At 44.3% G+C, this 17,294-nt stretch overlaps 1 protein-coding gene across 1 annotated transcript in view; it reads right to left on the reverse strand.

The window, feature by feature from the left end:
- Window positions 1-17,294, reverse strand: part of T265_01307 (hypothetical protein) — a gene marked incomplete at both ends in the record, with an annotated part of 77,058 nt that overhangs the window by 26,589 nt on the left and 33,175 nt on the right. Inside the window, 2 exons of the mRNA XM_009165313.1 lie at window positions 1,877-2,419; window positions 14,227-14,798. Coding sequence (XP_009163577.1) covers window positions 1,877-2,419; window positions 14,227-14,798 — 1,115 coding nt within the window. The remainder of the gene's footprint in view (window positions 1-1,876; window positions 2,420-14,226; window positions 14,799-17,294) is intronic.

A 17,294-nucleotide genomic window follows, 5' to 3' on the forward strand; every position in this document is an offset into this window, starting at 1 on the left:
TAGATGAGGTCAATGCACGCGTCCACATGGCTCGCGTCACGTTAGCTAATTTGAGACACCTATGGCACCAAAGTGGTATATCCCTGAATCTCAAGGGACGTATGCATCAGACTACAGTATGGGTTGTTTTGTTGTATGGCTCTGGGACTTGGCCTGTTCGAGCAGCGGAAGTGAAACGTCTTCAGGTGATCGGCAATCATTGTCTCAGAACCACAGCTCGTGTGAGTTGGCGAATCCGTAACGAGGCAGTTAAAAAGCGAGTTTCCGGTTAAGCAACGGGGACTTCCAATGAAGAATGTGTCCTGCACCAGAAGCTGAGTTGGTTAAGCGGAGTACAGCGCATGCCGAACCATCGTTTAAACTACGTTTGAAATTGCTACAGGCATTATTCAGTAACTGTTGCATCGATCTGAACGACCCTTTGCCTCTAATCAAGATGATAAACGATATAGAGAAAAGAAACCGAAGACAGTGTGTTTGCTCTAGTATCAACCATAAGGGAACATCTGGAAGTTTTGAAAACCCAACTGTAAACATGATGGCAACACAAGATACGACTGAGGAAACATGATTCGGATACACGTGAATCTAGATCGTATCCCTTTCACGAGTCCAGGAAATGCAATCGGGATGCTGCGCGATGACAGGTATTGATGGGAAGGAAGAAAGTTATTGGAAAGTGGCAACAACAGGCTGATAAGGTGAATTTTGATTAATTGCAAGAACACACAGACCTCCTTCCGATATCTTATTGGAAACTGCCAAAACAATCTAACGTAGGAAACGTAACCAAGTCGTGACCCGAATTTCTCTGAAATAAGACAGCCGATAAATCGAGCCTCTTCCCCAAAAATCAAGTAAGCCCTATGAAACAAGAACAGGGAGTACTTGAAACGCCATTTCACGTCTATATATCTCCAGGTAATTTGGTTCCCGAGGGTAGACGGCGATGCGCTTATTACTCAGAGTCGTTTACATCTACCCATGGAGCAGGACCAGATACGGGCGCAGCCGGACGAAATTTTGGCCATCACACAGGTCATAAAAAATCCTTGGTGACGAATGGTATTCGAAAAGCCGCTCGTTCTTCAAATTAGCGACCAATTCGACTTCAGCGTACCATGGAGGGTTCGATGACAACTTGGCGCAGGGCAATAAGCGATATGTTATTGAACAGGCACCACAACAGTATACCCGAGCACGGGATTTACACTGGCCCTCTTGTGATTGAATTATGTGTGGGTCTATTCGAGGCAGTCTCTCGGATAGAACACGAATCACCGATGGCTCTGATCAAGTAAAAAGAGCGAGCAGCAATAGTTTTGCAATGCCTTAACCGAGTGTCAGCACAATCTAAAGTGGAATTGTCGAAATCCAGAGCTGTTCAAGAAGAGTCAGTTTGTTTTCCCAATTCCTACACTTCTCCTAAGATGTTTGGATTGCCTACTTTGAAAATCAAGGTCAACCTATGATGACGCTGAAGTATTCAGCGGTGAAGCAGGTGTATAAATGACACTGTGGCCGCTATTAGGTTCGCCGAGAGTGAACAACTGCAAGCTACGGGAGGAACACCAATGTCTCAGATGCAGTATACATTGTTGGAAGGTTTTATGTGATTCCATAAGCAAGGTGACCCACGATACCTTTGACGACACATCGAAGACAGGTGGTTGTTAATCGTCTCCATCTCCAACAAAGTTCCACAGACAGGTCGTGTTCCCGCTATCCATAATGCTCAATAAGACACAATCGAGTGGACAGTATTCGCTGAAATCAGCCAAAACCTTCCCAACCTAATCAAGTGAATCTGAAAATAGTAATCAGCTCTTCATTCCCCATGGTGGATCAACAGCAAATTGAGAGGAGGGAAACCTACCCGTTCCTGTATTTTCGCGTGGGTCACCGGTTCCATTGATGCTTTTCCTACCGACCGTGGACGCTGGTCAATGGAGGGTATGGACATTTGTTGGTAATCTGTCTCTCGTCTATGACTCCTTGCGACATCGAACATCTCAACCGGACTTCCACGCGGAGTGAGTGAATCCGGTTCTGTAATGCTGGGCAGGCGAGGAACGCTACCAACCTGGGCAGAAATGTCAGAAGCGAAGTTTCCAAGCAGACCCTTACTGGCCAGCGTCTCGCTTGCATCAAGAATATAGGTTCCTGCACAGCTTGGAGCGAGGCTTGTGATGGAACTGCTCACGAGCATAGAGCTACTCAATGGGTCTGCCGTAGATTCAGGCAAACAATCTTCCATGGCCGACTTAAACAACCGCCGCTGTTGTACTGGTGAAGTCGAAGAAAGCATGGGTGTGGTTGCTTTAGGATCCACTACCGAAACATTCTCGCTGCATGAGTTATTTTGAAGAGGGGCAGCTTGACCGGTTGTCGACGATGGAGACTGTTGGGTAAGATCGGGCTAAAGGACAAAACCAAAGTGCACAGAAGGTAACAGATAAGTTCATTAGTCCAGCCACTGCGAAAATATGGGTTCACTTTGGTACAAATTGGCACTCACAAAAACTGGGCAGGCCTTACTGCAATGAGACAGGCCGATGCACTGTACGGTGTACATGTATTCGTCTAGCTTGAAGAATTCCATGAAAATTGGGTATTATCGCACAGATATCAATACTCAAACTAGTTTCCGCAGGTAGTCATGAGGTCAACTTGGGATCAAAGGAAGTGAACTCAACTAAAATGTTCCTACGTCACACTGTCATGTTACTTGCCAGTTACGAAAACCAATTTTTCATTGCAGTCTTTGCCACACTGACCACAATCAACAGCCCGTTCTTTTTCAAGAAGCAGCAAGCAATTCCCACATAGCTGATGGCTTGCAACAGGGCGCTAATTAACTATTGATAAGTGACTCTTGAGGAGCATGCAAACAGGACAGGAGTGGGACAGGAAGAACACTCTCTCACTCAGTCAGAATTATATAAAAAAAACGGCTAAACGAATAGGTCGCTGTGAGTATGGGGAGAACATTGACAAAATGGATGAAAACGATGTACAGGTTTTGTTCTTCCGGATTGAAAGATGTTTCTATTTAACCTATTGTTTTCTTCCAAATTATGTCGTGGTCTCACATATCTGCGATGAGGATAAGTTGAGAGGAGGTAGTCTCAAATTCGGCGAGCATGTTATGAAGCTTCGTGAGCAACAGACTTTGAACCAAATAAGAGGCCAAATCCGATCCACGTAAATGGCTGGCGGAGGTCTAGGGACCAAACACACACACACGACACATTGTAGGTATAAGATTGAAACCCATTTTCCGTCGGCGACTATTTTAACACCAAGTACGTAGATGTTACGCACTGGCAGTTGAGTGCCTTTTAAATCGTTTAGCTGCTCGGACCTTCATAGTCCACGGCTGAATCCATAAGCATCAAAATGGCAGCTGTAGTGGGCAACCCTGCTGATTTCATTCCCCATGCAGGAGGTATCAGTCGACAGTCTTTGCCAATAGCACGTTTCTGCTTTGTTCCGCTGTTTCCGTGTAATTTAGCTTCGAGAGGCGATAACCAACAAAAGAGTGACTGCCTCAGATAATAATAACGATAATGATGACATTTGGTATTTATGGCAAATACCCTTTGTGGCGTCCTAGGAATTTTTTCTTAAATACAGGCATCTGACTGCAGAATTATTTTGTGTTTCATTCAGAAGGTATTGTATATTGACAGGGTGCTTATTGGAAGGGGTTGCTGTGTTTCAAACAGCTGGCAACAAGCTAAGTATGCTTTCATATGTGAGCTAAAGTACATGCACGAGGAATTCCTCTTTCTACACGAAAATGTTGTGATCGGTATGACGCCAATTTCATCGTAAATACGGAAGGAAATCCTGTGGAGGAAAATCATGCTGGTATTCTGGCGGGAAGCCTTCAGGGAACTCTCAAATGGATTGTACTTTGGCTACTCATGAGTAGCACAGAGTTTAGATAGGGATGAGATCAGAGGGCGGTGGAGAGCATTAGGTGTGGTGTTCTCCTCTCGAGAGACGTCCCGCTGGTAAAGATGCGTCCGAAATTTAAACGTGACAAAATGAATAACCAGTTTCTCTGTCGAAATACCTGACCGTTCCGTAGATCCTTCGGTATTCCGTTTATATTGCTTTTATTTTCCCACTTTGCGTAAGGTTAGGATATACGCTCGGATGGGCACATTATGGGAAAAAAACCCGACTTTTATCTAATTCACTGAATACGTTTTTCTTAACGCCGGTCTTTATCGACCGTTTTCCGAATGGATATTTTCCGCAAAAGATCTTCACCCTCCTCCATTTGTGCGTGATGAGTGAACACAATTTTATTGTATTCTATGGAGGGAAACGTTGGTAGCTCAGGTAGCGTAGATAGTAGTTGACTAGTTCGCTGAGCTGGGCAATTTGATTGTAAACGTTCTGTCACCAATCTAGGTGACATCATCACCTCGCGTGGTGATGAAACCTTTGCAATCGAATCGTCCAGTCCAGCGAACAAGCAAACTGTCACAATTTGATTTTAAGCGCTAAGTTCGAATCCAACGATAATCACTGTGACCTACATAGTCAACTCATCCATATTACGGTGGAATGTGTACCTAACAATCGAAGGGGTCTAGAACTGAGCGAAAATTTGCGATAGATCCGCTGATTGATTACCAAATTCTCCTGAAGCCATATGGGCAAAATCTTCGAAATACTAGAGCATAGAGGAATTCATTGATTCACATATGCAATGCTATACACAACATATGCAGCGGATCCCCCAGAATGCGGAGGATGTCAAACGAGTGCATGAACGGATGGTTGAAAACCGCAGACGGGGACAGCTGAGGAAAGTAGGCAACGATTTACGCAGAACCAACCAGAATCACATGAAACGTGTACAGACATCGACCATGAGCTGTACGGCAAGTTTGTTTGAGTAAACGATGAGTGAGTGCATGCACCCTTCAAGTAAAGGTGGCGATAAAGAATGCCGAAAAGGGTAATGAAAAATAACTACTGAAGTATATGGTTAAATGTATGGATTTGAAGTGCATACGCAAATAAGTTTGAAAGATATGAGTTTATGACATTCCTGTAGTGAATCAATCGTCTTACGTCACGGTCTCAAAACACAAAGTATTAAAGGTGGGTACAAAACGCTGAATAATCAATCACCCTCCCGAGTGACCGTCATTATAGAGCGGAGCGAACCGGTCAGTTCGCTACTTGAGTTAGTCGGTGTCACAGTAGATAAAGCACTTGACCTAGTTAACCCCGTGTCAAATGGTGTAGCGTCTTACGCCGCCGTGATTGACGCGACAGAACAACTTATCACTTGGCTCTATGGGTATGCACATAGATCTCAAATCAACCTCGTTCACATTAGACCGGATGCTTATTGTAGTTTAAGGCAACTACACCCCTAGAACAAAAAGTGGACAAAGCCAGTAACACGACGGATGCTGACACCTACTGAGATACATTCTGGTTGGGATGGATGCACAATAACTTACTTCTGCATCATCATCATCATCATCAACAGCATGACATCAGTCTTCAACACCAATGCTTCACTGCCGTACAACCATGACTTATTTGAAAGCCTTATTGTGAAGAAAAGAATAAAGGTGGACGGGGGAGGGACTTAGTGCTAGCTTAACACAATCATTCCGAGGTGCCTACACCTCCAGACATTCAATCAGGCAATCTGGATAGCTTCAATGCCGTACAACCATGATTTATTTGAAAGTCTTACTGTAAAGAAAAGAGAAAAGGTGGGCGGGGAAGAGACTTAGTGCTAGCTTACCACAATCATTCCGAGGTGCCTAGACCTCCAGACATTCACTCAGGCAATCTGAAAAGAAACTGGCAACAAGAACGCCACTGACATCGGTTGGCAGCCATACCTTGTAGTGTCTCCAACCAGGCACAGTGAGGATCACGCGGTCCCCAGCCTGGAAGGCGAGTAGCTCCGACAGCACCCAAGCGTCTCGTGATCTCCTTCATACTCCTCCGCCAAGTCAAGGGTTGGCCACCTCTCTGTTTACGCCACTTTGAGTTGGGCATGGAAAACAGTACTCTCTTCGGCAAACGATGGTTCGGCGTACGTAACACATGTCCCGACCAACGCAGCTTCTGGTGCTGGGCACATTCTCCAATGGAAGTGCCCGTTACACAACCAAAAACGCGCTTTCTGACTGCCTCGTTATGGATTCGCCGACACCAACTCACACGAGCTATGGTGTTGAGACAACAATTGTCGAACACCTGATAATCGTTGTCTCTGACGTAATATTTTGCTTACCATAGAAATGGAGATGAAATTTCCCTCATGGAAACCGCTTAAGAAAGCCTAATAAAACACATACCGGTAAAAAGCACGAGCAAGCAACCAGTGATCTGATTCCTTGCGTAGTACTGACTGTACAGTGATTTCTATTTCACCAGGGTACCAGACAAAAGCCCATTCTTCGTAAATCTCGGTATTAGAGTTACACGAAAAAACTTAAAATGGGTGGGTCATGTGAATCTATTGGGTGGAGAATGAGACCAGATAACTAACTGCCGGACGGTTAGGCGTTCATACGACACTGACCACCGTGCTCGTTGATGACATTCACCTGGCTAGCCAGTACACCTGAAGTTAGCATAGAAGCTGCCAGCGTCACGTGAAGTGGAGCGAACGTGTAAAGCCACTAAGCATGAGACTAGCTACTTAAAAAATGAGCCAACTCGGTTGTAGTTTGGAGCAACTAAGGCTCTTCCCCAATTATCGTGAACATTCATTCCGTGTTTTCATAGAACAGTCATTTAAGGGTAAATCCGGAAAGAGAAGAGAGGACAGCAGGATGCCTAAGTTTCGATAATTTTATTTGCATCCGGACCATTCGAACGTGAGTGCGTCTGTCTGTAAAAATTATGTTTTCCGAAAAAAGACCAAAAGTAAATGCAGTGAGGCAGCTGTTTGTGGCTAGGGATATGAACGGAGAGAATTTATTGCTTTCATTCGAAACTAACAGAGGTACCACTGAAGGGCATCGAAAAAATTGGGGAAAACGCAATGCAACCTGTTACTAAAAACGAAAATGACTTATGATTGAACACTTGATAGTTTGTCCATCGAGCATTTCACCTACTGTAAATGACAGCAAAGCAGCCGAAACTGTGAGGATTCCGCTGCTGGATGCGCAATTGTGGGAAGCAGATTTGCTCACAGGGACGGAATACTATGCGCATATGACGCTGTGCATAAACAAGAAATCGAAAGAAGCTGGTTGCAGATCATTCCATTCTATCATTAATTAAGATCATGTGAGAACTGAACAGTGAATGAACTGATAAACTGGTTGCGCGATCGAAGATCTCCCGAGCGAACAAGATTTCTTCTTGTTATTGATTGCCAAACTATACATTGGGAAGAAAACGGGGATGGCAAGTATCCATACGTTGAAATCTCGGCAGCTAAGAGGCAGGAGATTCGGAAACGTGACTCTTGTCAGTCTACAGGAATATGCCTACACTCACAATCCTCGTAACCACATGAATCGATTAAAACCGCTTTCTAGTCGCCACTCCCGCACTACCGAGCTACCAGGAGATTATGACAAGAGACCTAGAGCAAATTCACTTGCAGATTGAGCATACAACCGAAGCATACGAACGGTTAAAAGAGTGAACGGAGGCCTCAAGAACAGTTGCTTCGCTATGTAGTAAGTGTGAACTTCACAGGTAAGTGAACTAGATTGCAACAGCGGTCCGTTATTTGATCACTGCTTAAGCTTGAAAGGGATTTTACTCACATGTAAAATTGATTGAAAATCCAACCGACACGGAACCATACCTGATGGCATGAATATCGACCAAACTAAACCAAGGCAGCGTTGTCGCTGCATATTCAGTTAGGGAGCATCATAAGCGAGATATAGGTTTGAAGCTCGTTTGAAACTCGCATGTATGCCGATGCCTGAAAAAAAATGAGTTCCAGTCAAATAAAGGCTGACTCAGGAGCGAGGAGTCCAAAACAAGACAGAGCTGCTGAACCATTGTCGGGAAATTTCGGCCAGTTACTCCGACTCTTTTAGACGTTCTTCTTCCTATTATTAAAAATACCCACTCCTCTTTATTTTGCTTTCAGACTACGGAAAACAAGCTTACAAACCTTTCGACAAAAGTCCAAGACCAGTTGATTGTTCCCTATCAATGCGTTGATAGTGGACGGAACAGCATGATTTGTGACCAGTAAGTGAATTCCACCAGAAATAAATACAGGACTTTGTGAGAACATTAGTTTCATCATGTAACGCAAAATCACCAAAAAGTGAAGATGAGCACAATATAATCGTGGAACTATTGCATGCTGTCATCCCAGTGAGAGGTTTCAGTGATAGTTTCCAACACTGTCACCTCTCCAAACTCCCCACGAATATATAGGTGACGTCTAGACTGATGCTTCCCCAGTCGTGCTTTACGACAGCGATCAGCTCAGTTTTGAGATCACATACATCCATATACACGCCCTGTGTGCTCGCATTCTCAGCGAGAACAGCATCATAAGTTAGTCGGGAGGCGAGATGGCCCAAGTGGTTAGAGCGCGAATTTACTGACCGGAAGGTCCGTAGTTCGAACCCGACCTCTACCTCTCAACTTTCCCTGTCTAGGCTCGGGCAACCTCGCAGTATCCCAGCCCTCATGCTTCCTTCGGGTGGCATGGCAGCTAGATCCCGGAAGAATGCTACAGCATAAGGTAGTCAGAATAGCACCATAAACTAAAAAACAGGTTCCAGATGATATAGTGGGTGTGAAACACTTCGCCCACGCATCGAAACATTCTGTCTTTTGAAAACGCGTACCAGGATGTCTGAGTGCAAACACCAGTAACAAAATAAACTGTGTTATTAGTTCAAAAGGAGCTTTCCTTGTCATCAAGGAAACTATTCACTGAAAACTCTTCGACAGCCCACGACCGGTTTCGCCCTTCTTGGGGCTCATCAGGGCTCATCAGTCCCGAGTTTTCGTCAACCTTATATCCTACTTGAACCCAAATTGGACTGTTTTCGAGAAATACGCTCATTTGCAAACCAATTTGAATTTCACGAGAGACTCAACTGAATCTCTCGCTTATGATATTCTACAACTGAATGTGCTGCACACAGGCCGCCTCATGTTTCAGTTGTCACGATATTCGAGATATCGCAGTATATTTCCATAAAGGAAACCACTCATAAGGGTGCTGAAAAATCTTCCACAGCCTACGACCGGTTTCGCCCTTCTTGGGGGTCATCAGGTAGGCGCAGTCCCCGAGTTCCCGTCAGCCTTATGTTGTACTTGAACCTTTTCACCTCCTAGTAACTAAACACTTGTGGTCTGACTAGCTCTAATGCTTCTGAATCCACGGTCCAAGGTGATGGGCGAACGAACACAAAACACTAAGACTGGATTGTTTCCACACAAGCAATCTAGATTGTTCAAATAACCTCGCTTTTTGAACGGTTCAGAAAATCTGAAAAAGAAACGCTACTATATGTCACCACAAGCTGGCTGTCGCAATCGAACTACTTAGTGGCTATAAATACAAACGCTCAGAAAGTCATTCAGAGAACACTCCAAGCACGTGTTGGATATTATACAGAATCAACAAACCTTTGAAATGTGAGAAGACAAATCATTTTCAAAACCAAAAGCAAAACGAGAGACAGAACTGTCGGTGCGAGCGTTTCACGTGCATCTGAGTTCCACAAGTGGGAAAAATTTTAATTCGTTTCTCTGTTGTAACAACCGTGAGTTTGCTGGCTGGTTCAAGCAGAACCATTTCAACGCCGATTCAAATTCGGTTCACATAGGCGTAAATAAGCTAGTGAATTCAGGGGTCCCGGTGGACCAAAATTAGCAGATCACGTGAGCGTGTCACAAGGTACATAAGGGAATGTTCCAACAAAGTAGATCACGAAAATTTAATCAGACTGACAATAGACAGTCAAGTACTGAGACAGAAGACCGTGAGAACTATACTGAATGTTTATAATACATACCTTACGTGGATATTTGATAAACTATATCACACATGCAGAGGGTTGGTTTAAGCCAACGACAAATACACATTTTGACTGGAAATGAGTATGCGTTTGATGTCGTAGAAAGCCTCTGTAGTACATAAGGTGACGTGGTCAGGTTCTTTTCTGCAGATTGGCCTAACCGAAATAAGGGCAGCGTGAATTTTTGGAAGGACACGAAAACTGAAACGGAGGATAAGGCTACTCTCGAGATGACCAACTCCCCAAGAACAGAAGGCTGGGTGTGGAAGCCACCGAACATGGTAGCAATAGCGTTCTTCCACAGCTTTTACCAAGATTATCTGAGTGCATTTTGGGGGTTGGAGGTAACCTGAAGTGCTTCTAGTAGACAAACGAAAGGTACCTTCCCTCGAATTTTCTTTGCACAGTCATCTTTAAATAAGAAATTATGGTCATATAGCAATGAACCAGTTCTGGTAGATGTTGCTTTCTATGGAGGTGATGCTTGTGTGCCGGTTATCGATCGGAGGAAAGTGGATAGTTGCTTGACTGTCGTTAGAGCAACTGAGAAAATCACGTATGTTATGTGGACATTCCTATACGTCAAGCAATTCTAGATCAGAGGGTTATGACGCAGATGGGGTAGTGATCAGGCGCGTTTACCTGAGAAATCAGTTAACGGAAGTTCGGACTCCGAGTGTAGTTGATTATATCAACTGCTATTTGCCTCGCAAAGCTGTCTTCGCCCAACATTGCGTTGAACGGAGACGACCCAGGGGCGGGCAGTTCATGACTTGGCAACGAAGCCCAGTCAAATCAGTGGGCTTGTGGCTGCCGTCACCCCGGAAGGAAACAAAGCCAAGGCTGTTGACAGGATTGATTGTGTCCCACAGCAACTGGCCGGGTGAACGCTCCCCTGAAAGAGGCTGTACCAGGTAGAGCCATCGTACTTCAGCACACGGTTTGTGGCCGGAAAACTGGTGAACCAACCGACTGATCAACTGACCAACGGAATGGGTGAGCACTAATCAAATCCTGTAACAATACAAATCCGAGTAGAACCTCATGAAAGCCGATAAAAATGAGGCACCTTTTAAAGCGCGTAGACTGTTTTTAAGTAAGTTACCTACTTAGTTGGCTTAAACCGAAGATTCAAACAAGCTTCAGAGAAAATTTCCATCAACGGTATTCTTCCGCTTAATCAACTTCATGCCAAATGCCTAACAGTTCAAATGGGCATCTCAGCTTACAAAAAATACAGGAGAGGAACATGTTACTCAAAAGACTGCCGGACAGTCTTCGACAGTCTAGGATTGGTTTTGTCCCTCTTGGAGCTCACAAGATAGACACAGTCTCTGGGTTTCCGTCAACCTTATATTCCACATGAACACAAAATTGGACGACATATCGTACGGATCAAAACACGAAGCCACCTCGCGCGTAAGTTTACTCGAGAAGTACTACAGTATCCGCGACAAATACACTCATTTAAATATCAACTGGGAGAGACTCGATTCAATCTCTCGTTTATGACGTTCTACAACTGGAAGTGCTGCACGAAGGACGCCTCATGTTTCAGTTGCTACGATATTCGAGAGTGATTTCGATGCACATGGTGCACAGAAGTTCCGTAGGCAAACTCTGACACAACCTCGTGACCTCGTGACTAGCGGCACCTTCACCCTAGGTCATCGAAACGGTCTGCTTACTGTATCCTTTGAAATCCATCCTCCGCCACCTAAATTGGTCTTCATTGGATTAAGATCAGAACCACTTAGTATGGGTTCGCGTGAAAGCGGTCACGATTGATCGTGATAAAGCCTTTGTGTTCTCCAATTTCACTCAACAACAGTTCTACGACCGACGGCTGTGTTTTACACAAACAAATACCTTATCCTTGTTGCACGTATGTATGTACGCATCCACAGGAATGTTTTCAACCCGCGTCGACCTGATGGCGTTAGATGGGTGACGTCACGTTCCAACATGCGTATTTGGTTGGATTCATTGGAAATAAGTAGCGTACTTACGGGCCACAAACCTTGGTACATTGCGTTGTGAGTAGCCCCGGTATCTGCTGTTACATTATGTTACAAACATGTTACAACGTTACATTCATTGTGGCCTCGTGCGTGTCTACGACAATCGAACGGAATTGGGTAGTGTAATGGCGTCGTTAAAACATGCATCACCGATTCACAAAAAAGGACGTAAATGGGTGATGCTCTGCGGCGGATGTTGCGTTGACAAAAGAGGGACCTCAGAAAACTAAGCCACACAGTCGATCAGGATGGTAGGCTTACAACAATGCTCAGACAGTATTGTCCTTTTCTGTCCTTTTTATTAGAATGGATGAAGCACAGAAAACTGGGCGAGATATTGCGGACAAGTAGCCAGTTGGCCATGTGAACGGTGACACAAACGATAAGTGAGTGAATTTGCCTTATGTCAGCCATGTCTTAAGCAAGTAAACAGATTCGGAAATGGTGAAATAATGACCTTGTGAGACTTGTGAGACCTTCGGCCAGCCACAAGCTTCCCGAAGTGAGTCCGCATCATTTCACCCATTACGTAAGAACCATCTCCGCTGGGGAAATATTGTGAAAAGCCATGCACAAAAAATAATTGTAATAACCTAAAAGTGCCTCCCGTGGACCTTATGTATTGTTTGGGCTGCATAAAGCTAAAAACTTTGATACGGTGCTTCGTCACCGCTTGAAAGCGTTATAAAGTTACCCTAGCTTGTCGTCTGGTCTTTCTAAACAACACCAGTCCTTGGTAATGCACCATTCAGCCAGGTATCATTATTGTGTGCCACCCTATATGTGACTATACGGTCGCTGATGAAAAACGGAGTATCGATAGGATGGCCAAAAGATGTGAGTTGGTTGACACACAAAACAACCGAAAGTAAGCGAGACAAAGTTAGGCGGGACTGGTTCCACATATGAACAGTTTGACGCAAGGGACACCAATATCGCTTCTAAACGCCCAAAAGTCGTAACGGACAATGATGAAGTTTAAAATAGATAATCCAATGGTTTACAACCAACAGACGAATCACAGGTTATCCGACGAGGGCAGGGCATCACTGACTCGTGGTTTTGTACCATAATTAAATGCCAAAAGTTCCGTTATGTGGTCTCACGGTCGCCAGACCGCATATTGCTAAACTAGGGTGGTTCGCACAACACGCTGCCCGCTGTCATCTCTGAGAAAGTGGATTAAAATCAAAGCGTTCAGAGCGAAGCCACGGTTCACTAAATCCGGAGTAGCATTCCAATCAAAACGAAAATAAAAAACAGGAGTAATACGAAATCGGTTTAAAGAGATACTTGGTCGATTGAAATAGTCATTATACCTGTCTTATTAGAATAGTAAACCGGAAAGTGACGTATTTTTGTACCACAAAACAAACTACGGATTTAATCAATTTGCGTGAGCTGAGTAAGCTAGATAGTCGTCAAGTGCTAATCAGTGCTCGCCTGCTTGGCAGAATTTGACAAAGTCCTTCTCTGTTCGTTTTTACTTCCGATGTCCCCCACCGGATATTATGTGCTTTGAACATCGTGACGTGGCTGGTTCATTGCCTACTGTGGCATCCGAGGCGTAAACGGTGTATATCTGGGTCATCAGGCCCAGCGCATGCTTATTGACTGACAGACAATCCATAAGGAACTCACCCAATAAACCCGAATCAGTGGCGTTGCAGTCATTTCTTCACTTGTTCTCGTGATTAGTTGGCTAGCAAAGAAAGACTTTTTAGAGAGAATGTGTGCTGTATCTTCTAATTATCTTCCTTTCTGTTCAGCGAGGGCATCCTTTCCATTCACAGCTATATAGTCCGAACAAAAGAATGGATCGTTGGCGACAGGTAAGCTGTTGAAACCTAAGAGGGTGCCATCAAATAACTAAAGGGTGGTCTTTCAGTTAGAAGGTCGCATCCTACGCCCTTAGCCAGTTCTAGATCACGCTTTTTCTACTGACTTATGGGCAGATTACATCAACCTGTGGAGAGCTACCTTCAGAGGGGAAAGAACAGTGATAAACGTACAAACAGTGAAGGCGAACAAAATAAGTCCATCGATTTCACAGAATACCGCTCATTAGAGAAAAGTTGTGATGCCCGGAGAGAAGAACGGGTGATGCTTTGTTCACAGACCGTTTTCTAATGAAACACAATGAATTACCGCTAGGAAGAAACCGCACTTCTTTAAATGAACACTGAGAAACGTACGTATTCTTTTCCAGTTTTGCTCCCGTTCACCACTGAAGTTGGATGCTGTTGGACACGTTGAGACATCCCATTCGGGTTGACAGCCTTTGAAGTTAACGCAAGATCAGAATCTGGATCGATATTTACAACGGTAACACGAGGTTTTGAGAGGGAAGGTGAACGTGACCTGAACGATCTGAAAACATCGTCCGTACTGGGGGCGGCCTTAGTTAGATCTGTCCCTTGAAGCATACGATATAACAGATATTCTTTCGGATCCTCATAGGAATCAATCGTGGCCATAACCAGTGCTGTTAGTTCGGAACCCCTCGGGAACGTTTGGCGTCTTGCGTGGGCCCGACTAAATGGAATCGAACAAGGGTTTGTGGTGGTTGCGTTTGCAGCATTGGATGGCGGACGGCGAAGTTTCATGCTAGTCACAGGCTTTTTCGCACTATTTGGGACAGCAGATGGAGTTTGAGAAGGACGGTTGTTTAGAGTTTCGTTAATCGTCACCCGTTTAGCACCCGAACTGGCAGTGGCTGACATGAAGCGACGTGTGTTCTCCGGACCCACACGGTTTACAGAGGCTCCTAAAGGGAAAGCGGAAAACAATCGATTATACCATGCTATTTATTTGTACAGTCCGTCCCTGGTAGGGTCGAGGGTATTCCCCGAAAAGCTGACTCGCCAAGTCGAGGTCACAGATTTCGCTCTTGGCCAAGCATGACGGAGAATCATCAGCCCATAAACATGAAATCATAAAACGCTTGTTCAAAAACTTAGAAAGAGGGCCGATCACATGCCTATCTCACATGATCAAGACATACAGATTCGAATTCCTCCTGGATTACAAAAAGCTTATTCAGTCAACCGTACCAAATTACTCAAAGGGTAAAAGTACCAACTGTATACAACAGTATGCAACACAATTTATCGTAAATCACAAACCAAGGCTTTCAATCACAGACTCATTGTAATAATGTATATGTGCTCATCTTATCGTTCCTCTACAGATCGATTCGCTTACACACATGAACACGAACACAAGTGACTTCAAGCTGTGAAAGCCCCCTATACGCAATAAACTCATAAAAATGGATTGGAAGATTCAAATGGTTATTTGCTTTTGGTTAGCACTCATCGGCCCAACTCCAGCGAACAAACGAATGCAGATCGTGATCAGATCACACATCACAAGATAACCTGTGATGTATCCAGAATGAATGCACGGCAGCTTCTAGGCGCCTACGACACGCTACATTCAGCAGTGCCAATAAGTGCTATTCAATCCACAACAAGGTGGCAGCTGCTAGTGTTTGTTCATGAGCATATGTTCATTTTACACAAAGCCTCGTACATAACCTCTAAACGGGTGAAGCTAAACTGTCAAATTTCTATACGATGGTGGTAAAAACAGCCTGAAAATTGAAGAGAGGACCGGTTACAATGTGCTGTACTGGCTGTTCGAAGACAGAGCGCATGTGTGCACAGGACTTTTCAGCATGGAAATAATCGAATCAAATGCTATTGAGTTAGCAATTTTTCTCATAGCAGGGGGATCCAAACTGGGGAATCGGAATGGCTGAGTTATTCAAAACGAACGAATTATTCGGGGAAGTATATCTGGATTGTGCAGAAACGTGATTGGCACTATCATCAGCTGCAAACCACCTTTCAGAAGGAAGAACTTCACGTGACACATTCAAGGAAAAAATTTGCCAATACGAGCCATTCTTCCTGATTTTAAAAAGTTATGTCAATTATTCAGCTACAAGCAAAAACACTACGGATGAAAAAGGAAACCGAATGGACCCACATCTCTGCTCTATTTATGAAACCATCCATCCCTTCGACCGATAAACCAGGATAAACATGGGACATTTGGAATGTAAAAGGCTCCCACACTGGGGGCGCTTAGTATTCAGTTAATCCCATTGGGACGTTGAGACACTGCCAATTGAATTTATGATGATATGGGATGTCTACAGCGTCCAGAAACTGAAGTACGGTAAATCTCACGAACCCGTGCAATGGAGAGAAACCGGAAGTGTAACATTAGCCCGTCTATGCTTTCCCCATTCGAGGAACAGGTCATGGTAGCCTCCTTGAAAATTCAGAACAAAACGGACGAGAAAACGCTTAACAAGCCGATAAGACCATAGTTTTCTCCAGCGATAGATAAGCCATTATGTTGGTCTTACCAGATCAGAAATTTCTTCGACTTGTGTAACATTTTTGGGAGTCAAAGACAGTGCCTGATTCGAAAACAGAATCTTCCCTAAAAACTACATTGAAAACTCCGGAAACTTCGATCTTTCTCCTCTTACTTGCTGAAGGACGCTGGTCAAATATCCGCCTTCCGTTAAGGACAGTACACGTTTCAGGTGATCTCCAACCTCGCTTGAAAAGGTTTTGTTTTATTCGAATTACTAGAGCATCTCATCGATGGGGCGACTCCGTGCGTCCCAAGCATTCTGAGTGGAGGTCCTATTTCAAAGGTTTCCACTGAATGTTTGATATGCTTGGGAAATATAGGCGCAAATCCTCATTTAAAGCCAAAACTATTTATAGTATTTCGATTTTGCCTATTCTCCTTCAGTCATTGAAAGGAATACAATTTTTTCACTAGGTCAATATTTCAGAATATCCACATCGTATGAGATAGGAAGCAGGTCGAATGGATTGTGCACCGTGTGTGCACTTTGTAATCCAGATTATTCTGCTCCTGAGGAAAGTCACTCACAGTGATCGAAACGTTCAGTTGTAAACTAACTCTGCTATTATCGCTGTTTTTCCATCAATAATCAACCCAAACTTATCTACCTGTAACACGTATTGTTTAGGATACCGCGCCTTTCATCAAGTGATGGTCAGTCTGCGCCGTTCAGTGGGAGTCTTTTCCACCTTTCTAGGCCCAACAAACAGCCTTGGACGTTGATTGGGCAGGCCGGACATAAAACTCGCCCCGAGTACATGACAGGTCCATTGTTGAGAAGACCTATTTGTCTCGCAAAAACTACCTTCCTGAAGATGCAGAACAACTCAAACATCATATAGCAGCAGCATGCGATTTTTTGACTGAATTT

This window comes from Opisthorchis viverrini, assembly GCF_000715545.1.
Source record: "Opisthorchis viverrini unplaced genomic scaffold opera_v5_14, whole genome shotgun sequence".
Taxonomy (NCBI): domain Eukaryota; kingdom Metazoa; phylum Platyhelminthes; class Trematoda; order Opisthorchiida; family Opisthorchiidae; genus Opisthorchis; species Opisthorchis viverrini.